Source organism: Perca fluviatilis, chromosome 4, assembly GCF_010015445.1.
Source record: "Perca fluviatilis chromosome 4, GENO_Pfluv_1.0, whole genome shotgun sequence".
Classification (NCBI taxonomy): domain Eukaryota; kingdom Metazoa; phylum Chordata; class Actinopteri; order Perciformes; family Percidae; genus Perca; species Perca fluviatilis.
The window spans coordinates 9,448,400-9,456,537 of NC_053115.1; the positions used below are offsets into that span (position 1 = coordinate 9,448,400).

At 41.5% G+C, this 8,138-nt stretch overlaps 1 protein-coding gene across 5 annotated transcripts in view; it reads right to left on the reverse strand.

Annotated features, from left to right (window-relative positions):
• slc25a26 (solute carrier family 25 member 26) overlaps nucleotides 1-7,780 on the reverse strand; it is a 55,086-nt gene extending 47,306 nt beyond the window's left edge. For all 5 annotated transcript variants that reach the window (XM_039798521.1, XM_039798522.1, XM_039798520.1 and 2 more), the window contains exons 1-3: nucleotides 7,602-7,780; nucleotides 5,073-5,229; nucleotides 4,572-4,690 (exon numbers count right to left, since the gene is read on the reverse strand). In XM_039798521.1, coding sequence (XP_039654455.1) covers nucleotides 4,572-4,690; nucleotides 5,073-5,229; nucleotides 7,602-7,634 — 309 coding nt within the window. In that variant the 5' untranslated portion in view covers nucleotides 7,635-7,780. The remainder of the gene's footprint in view (nucleotides 1-4,571; nucleotides 4,691-5,072; nucleotides 5,230-7,601) is intronic.
• Between the last annotated feature and the right edge of the window lie 358 nt (nucleotides 7,781-8,138).

Consider the following 8,138-nt stretch of genomic DNA (forward strand, 5'->3'; position numbering starts at 1 on the left):
CAGAGATTATACCAAATAAATTAGGGACATTGTTTATTTGGGAGTAATTTGCGCGCCTAGGGGTGGGGAGAATGATGTTGAGTGGATAGAAGATAAAGTGTGCAGGCCTCGGAGGCCATTTCAGATCTCTGAAAACAGGGGAACAATGGTGATGAATCAGGGCATGATAAAATACGGCTGGGGCTTAAAAGGATAATAGAGGCATATCCTTTGTGGAGATGTAGATGCAGTATGTTGTCACATTTTGAAAGAAAGAACAAACAAAAGAAAGATTTAGGTAGGTGTCCCTCATTACAAGTAAGGCTTGTTACCTCACACTTAGGGGAGGGCTGTAGGTGGAAAGCTGTCAGGATGACAGACATCTGTTTCTTCACCTACTTTGCTTGCCCTTCATTCTCAATTCTTACCTCTGGCATGTAAACTTATTATAAACCCATTGGCAGTCTTTAAAATTCCAGCTACCATTCATCTTTATTTACAAGCTGTTGGATTCGTCAGGCAGTGTTAATTAGGAGGCTGTCTGCCTGTGATTGGAGCCTTTCAGTTTCCCTTGGCCTGTTGTTGTTAATCCAAATGACAGAGCGTGTTTTCAATTTCCAGCACTGGCCGCCAAACAACAAGGTAAGAAGCTGGCGCTCAATCATGGGCGAACCGCAGTAAGGAATGGGAAATTAGCAGAGACTCACAGCACATTATGGGCATAGCCAGCGAATCAATTCGCAGAATGAGTCATTACATCCCTCCGTCCTCCCCTCCTTTGCTACATCCCTCTTTTACCGCTCATGGCCATCTGGTCACAGTAGTCAGTCAATCAGGAACAGGATTACCATTGGGCACCATAAAGAGACAACAGGTAAGAAAAACAAACAGACTGCAACAACTGTTAAGTGCCTCAATGATTTGGATTAATCTGTCATTAAACTATACGGCATTCACCACTAAAACTTTGCCAAAGAGGAAATGCCGCAGTCAAACATATAAAGTAAGGACTGAGAAAAACGTCCCCAACTTTAGCTTAGATTACTTTTAACAATGCCCATACTTATAAACAAAATAACTCCAGCTGATAAATGTGCTACACAACTTAACCATTACGTAACACATCTCTTTCGATCATGATAAAATAAGTGGAAGTAAACATGCTCTAAAACACTGCTAACATCTGCTGTTACACCAATCTACAGAGGAAAAATTGTGCCTTCCCACTCCTCAATGTCAAATCAAATACAATTAAGTACAGCCTGTCTAGACCCCACAATTTACATATTTTGCCCCTAAAAGACAGTACAGTTTGTACCATCACATGTACCAGTACCAAATTCCCATGACTTTTCTGGATTTTGATTACACACCCAGTTTTAGGAACACATAGTACCAAGTAAGACTGAGATACGGGTCGACAAAGGAAGGAAGGAAGAGATGGAAGAAAAAAGGTCATGCAGAAAAAGGGAAGAGATGAGGACACCGAGTCTCCAACTTTGAAACAACAGCCAATAAATCACTGAGCGTGGCGCTGCTCGAAGGCAATGCATGGATTATTTCTCAGTGCCAAGTTAAGTGGCTGCCAGTTTCTACCCACAAAACTCCTCCCTCCTGCTCCCTCCTTCTTGCTGTCCCCCCATCTTGTCATGTCACACTGTATTTTCCAGTACATCCTCCCTCAGACGTGTGGTGTTGGTGTTGTGGGGGTGGGGGGTTATAGATGCGAGAGAAACCTGCCGTCTGGCCTTGACAAATGAGCTTTCAGGGCGGACGTCGAGCGAATGGGAATGAAGATAAATCTGATCTAATGGCTGGATAACAGCCTGCTAGAGCCTGACAGACGCCATCAGCTTACACATTCTTTATGGGAACGTCCCACCAACACACTCACACAAACACCAGGACGCTTCTGCCGGGGGGGGGGGGGATTTCTCTCATTGTCTTGACCCTCTCTACTTCTTTCTCTCTACAACTTATGACTGTCCTCCTCTCTGTCCTCCCTGTCTCTGTCTGCCCTGCTTCTGCATACAAGTTAAGGCCGGCGTTAAGTAGGTTCATATAGAAAGGGCATTAGTTATGACATTTGAAGACCAGAATCAAACAGCTGCAGTACATTTCTGCTTTATATCTTTATTATTTAAAAGAACATATTTCCACCACTTGTGATACTGAATCTAATGTGGAACATATTTAGGTCTTAACACTTATTGTAAAAATGATGATTGCTTTACGTTATAATTCTGACAAGTATTTCAGATATGGTGATTACTGTGACAATGCTTATTCTTAGTGTTTATGCTTAACCATTCCTCCTCCCCCTTGGATGAACATCTGTTAGACCGACGGCTCGACTTCAGACATACAAATTGCTAATATTTATTTTTGTGCAAGTGTTCTCTTCTTTCTTTCAATTCCCATCTCACACTTAATGCAGCATGAATTCTGAGCTACAACTCCCTCTGGTATGATAATAATACACTAATACACATCTAGTAAGTTTGTGCCAAGTCCAGCGCATCATAGCTAGAGGGAGGCTTGGGCATAGAATTAGCAAAGCAATAAGTCCCATAAAGCGTCAGTTGTAAATGTTGCTGTGTGGAAACAGTTTGTAAAACACAACTAAATGGCCTCCTGGGGTAAGGATCATTGGCTGATGAAAGAACGGAAGGGGTCAAATAAGGACCAAATAACAACTTGCATCGTCGTCTTCATCTTCCTGTGTGTCAAAGGCTGCCCACGCACCCAGCTGCTCGCAGCAAGAGAGAGACAAGCAGGTGGAAGAGCGACAGAGAAACACAATGAAAACGAGTGACCCTGTCTTATACTGGCAGAAAAGAACATATAGTGCAGAGTGGAAGATGACACATAATGCCGTTGAAAATCTGTTTTGAGTTTGCATTAATGTTGACAGTGAGGTTTGTGCAATTCCAATTTGGACTGAGGTAAGAAGAACTCTGTATGTGTGTATCTTTGTGCCTGGGTGGTTTTATATCGCCAAATAAGAGAACTTACTGCACCGAAATATAACAAAACACAACCTTTACGGTCACAAAGTAAATGATAAAGAAGGAGACACAACTAGGGCTGTAACTATCAATTATTTCTGTTTCAAGAATCATTTCTACAACATGTAAGAAAGTAGTTGTGAAAATGGCTCCCACAATTTTCCATAGGCCGCGATGACCTCTTAAAATTGTCTGTACTGTCCAAAGTCAGACGGTATTAATTTTACGATGATATAAAAGCTAGAAATCCAGAATATTCTGCTGATTCGATTCATTTTCTATCAATCGACTAATCAATTAATCAACTAATTGTTTCAGCACATGACATAACATGTCACCTGGCCAACATTCAGTCAAGCTTATGTAAGAACCTCAGCACAATAACTTTTAGCACAGAATCATATGGCAGCGATGGCATCATAGTGTGGGCGTTTAGGCCTTGCAGGGCAGCGCTAGGGTAGGCCTTTCATGGCTAAGCCTGAAGATTACTCCCTTTGAACAAGACGTATCCAGTTCCCAGAATGCAGTGGGATACCGCCCCTGCTCTGCTCAGCTCCACTCCGAGGATTTGTGCCTTTGATGTGCTTAAATCCAGAACAGCGGGGAAGGGGTTAAAGGTAGCCGCAACCTCAGGCTCACCTTTCACACTCATCTGGACTGTGCCACAGACAAAAAGAGGAAACGTGCACACATCGCTATTAGCTACACTCCTACAGTATGTGCAATAACTGCTACATTGATTGTAACAGTCAGAGGATAAAAAAACACTCTTATTGAATTTGTGCTACTATAAGAGTAACATCTGTCCTCTTCTTAACACTATGAGACACCAAGACATACATAAACTCCAGCATAGTGAACACCCTCCCATGTGGAATAATCCTATTTCATAAACATGCAAAACTTGGCTAAATTACATCCATCCAAAAGCAATGAATACTAAAAACCTAGTATTTTGAAGAAAGCCATGGTGGTATAGAAGGGGGGCATTTCTCTTTCCATACCACCCATTCCTCTACCCCCCTTTATGCCAATGTGAATACGCGGGGCCCCCATATGGCTCAGATTCTGTGGTTCACTGCGAGTGATTGGTACAGGATGGACTAAGAATATTGCACTGCGCCTGGTTGGTTTTCAAGCCTGAATTCCCCAGACTAAATTGTCAGAGTCTGGGAAAGTGGATGGGTAAATAGGCACTAATGGTATCTTATTTACACAGCGAGTGGGGAAAATGCTGGGACAGTCCTGAGGAAGTCCCCTTAACTTACCCAGCTGGACCCCGGGGCCTACAGCCCCGACCCCCCGCTGCCCCCTTGCATAGTGGTCTGCGAAATTTTAAAGCAATGATGTCAACAGACATGCCGGTGGTTTTTATTTTGGACTTACAGTGGTGAGAGAGAAACAAGGAAAGAAAAACAACAAGCACATAAAGCAGCTGGCCCTCTAAGAATGGAACGACTAAAAATGAATTACGCCTACACAAATAAACATGACTTAAAAGTGTACTGGCACAGTGAAAGAGGAGTAAAAAAATCTAAATTAGAGGAGGCAAAAGTATGGAGAATGAGGGACAGAAATACTTACTATTTCTCCCAGGGAGGCGGCCAGCATGTGAGTGACAGGCGCCACGTGTGGTGCTGCTAGCACTTCACCAGCACCGAGCAGGGACTTTGTGCATTCATAGGTGACAAAGAAAGCAGCGGCTGAAACCAAGCAGAACCACAGCCATTTAAGGCCCATTAGTCAACCAGCATACGGCAATTAATATCCCTCACTACCACTGACAGGGGAGAAACTGCGGTGTGAGTGCGCGTGCGTGTGTGTGTGTGTGTGTGGTCAGCAAAAGTCAGCAAAGTCAGTAAAAGTCAGCAAAGTGGCACTCAAACTCATTTTCTCTGTGCTGTGACTTCAGGCAAGAAAACTAAATAAATGAATGTGTAACAGCTAAAAGAGGCTCTAAACACCAAATTGAGTCAATTACTTTGTGGATAGATGATCAACGCAGTGCGAAGTAAGGTCTCAGAATGATTCAACAAAAGAAGAACCTTCATATCATATATCCAGCTATCACAATGAGCGTCATACCATTTGGGAAGGAACCGATAGCAGCAGATGGGACTCCAGCATAGATGCCCCTGAAGCCCCCTGCCTTGTAGAAGCCCTGCTGACTCTGCAGTCTTGTCTTAATGGTGTCCAGGGGAAAGAGGGTCAGATCCACACACATCCCTGCACTGCCCCCTGCCTGGAGAGACAATCACTTTGTAAGACATAATGTTGCATTACACGCTTTATAACACCAGTAGTGGAAGAAATATTCAGATCTTTAACTTAAACCTCCATTAATAAATTTTTTGGGGTCAATTGGGGGGGGGGGGGTAACGCAACAAACTGTAAACACAACACTGACATATTTATTATCTTATAAAGTTGATATGGCAAACTGATCCGTTATCCGTTGCATATATACACAGCCAGCAGTTATGTAATATTCCCTCTGCCTCTTTAGCTTCTAAATGCTCCACTGTGTTCACCAGCTAGTTGTTAACATGGTCTGTCTGCTGTTTGGTGCTGGGCAGGTAGTGTTCAGTGGGCTCATCTGACTTTGTATCTGCTGCTGCTGTAAGCAGTGCTGATGATAGCGGTCAGGATGAACCAAAATAGTAAAGACGCAGGTCGTACAACCAAAACAATGACGTGTTTTAGGTACAGTAACAGCATCAAAATATATATACAAGTAATTTCAGTTAAATGTACCCAAGTATCAAAAGTTGCCTTATATTGTGTTACATTATTGGATTAGGAATCAATGTCTATGATAGATAGATAGATAGATAGATAGATAGATAGATAGATAGATAGATAGATAGATAGATAGATAGATAATAGATAGATAGATAAGAAGTAAGTAATGATGACAGATGAGGGCTGCACTCTGCAATACAGATAACCTACCAATGTCTCTGAGCGCAGTAAAAAACTTTACTCGTAGGAGTATGAAGTAAAATACAATAAACTTCAGTTGAAGTACCTCAAAATTGTACCCATGTGTTCTTGTTCAATTTGTGTTTCTCTGTTCTGTGTACCATCTGATACTACCTGGCACATATTGTGGAATTTGTTCTGTATGTCTGAATGATAAATGTTGTTAATAAAAAATTGATCTAAAAAATGTTTTTACCCAAGTACAGGACTTGTAAATGTATGTACTTATTAGAGCTGGGCAATATATCGATATTATATCTATCGTGATATGAGACTAGATATCGTCTTAGATTTTGGATATCGTAATATGGCATAAGTGTTGTCTTTTCCTGGTTTTAAAGGCTGCATTACAGTAAAGTGATGTCATTTTCTGAACTTACCAGCCTGTTGTAACTGTTCTATTATTTGCCTTTACCCACGTAGTCATTATATCCACATTACTGATGATTATTTATCAAAAATCTCATTGTGTAAATATTTTGTGAAAGCACCAATAGTCAATATCGTTGCGTTATCGATATTTAGGTATTTGGTCAAAAATATCGTGATAATTGATTTTCTCCATATCGCCTAGCCCTAGTACTTATAGTTACTTTATATCCCTGTACAACACTATAACAACACTCTTATATCGTACACCTACACCTACACCTACACACACACACACACACACCTACACACACACACACACACACCTTTCTACCACCCATGTCTGTGTTTTGCCTTTGCCTGGCACCTCATCAAAGAACCAAAAGAAAACATTGCACATAGAGTAGCAGCATACATAATGAAACTGTACACAGAGGATAGTCCTTTGTTCTTCCTTGTCTCATTAATAGTCAGGTCAGTGAAGGGACCCAATAGGTTCTCATTTTCCCAATAAACTGAACAGTGAAAGTAGCTGACACACTTCTTCTGTTACTTTGTCTCTTTGCGAAACTGATAACATGTTGCTTATTCCCCTTTTTGCCAGAAAATAAAACACTGTTGAAAGGAGTTTTAAATGTTGCTTTGTCATCTGAAGAGGACACGTTTGTAAAAAGGTGGTGTTGCACCGACCCCTGGCTCGTGCACAGAGACAGTCCACAGGGAGATGCGCTTATCCACAAACACTGGTTTAACTAGAGCTGGTTCCGCCTACAGCAAAGTATTTGCAGTTAAACGTTTTGTCTATCTTATTTTTTTTAACTTTGTGATGGTATAGATAATAAATCGGTTAGCTACCTCAGACTTTATGTATTATTGTGTATTTCTCGAGCTTGGGTAACGTTAGTCCACGAGCTGTAAGACCCATTGTTCGTTAGGACATTAACCGGTGTTATGTCCCTATGTTTTCCGTATATTGTGTTTACCTAACAGCAGCAGTTGTTGTTGTTGCCTGCCTCCATAGATATAGAACAATTCTATATCTATGCCTGCCTCTATCGCCAGATTCGTCACACAATCACAAACATATGACTGCAGTAGGTTACACAGGTCCTTTTGGCCAAGCGTTGTTTCTGGCTTGTCGGATACTCGGCTATATTTTGGAAAAAGATGAATTCTATATAGGGCAGTGTCGTAAGCAGAACACAAACACGACTTAAGAAATATTAACATGAAGCATGACTTTGTATAAAATTGCCAACTCACCACAAGAGACGCGACAAACTCTCGTCTCTCCATGCTCCGCTCTCAAAATATTCTCTTGTCAGTTGTACAGCCCGTACATTTGCAACTGTTGAGGATGTTTGACACTCGACTGTTATCAAAACATGCCTGTGTCAAGGACGCTGCCATCTTGGTTGAATTACTTCCGCGTGACGTCACGACGCATGGTAATCACGTGACGTCGAACGCTGTTGAGTACATTTCTGTCACTTTACTAACTCAGGTTGAATACTAATGTTATATTGGGTTGTCAATGTGCAGGCATTAAGGGGTCGTGTGTAGAAATTTGCAAATAAAAATACTGAACAAAGAAATACCTACTACTAAAGAATACTCAAATGCAGTATCCGTGCTCATGATGCATTGAACTTTGGTAGAACTTTGGGGTTCTTACACAGCGCAGCCATGATATGCCCAAAAAAAGGTGAAAATCATCATCAATTGCTCTTTTGCTCCCGTGAGCAGAATACGGTTGGTTAAAGCGCCCATGTTATGCTCATTTTCAGGTTCATAATTGTA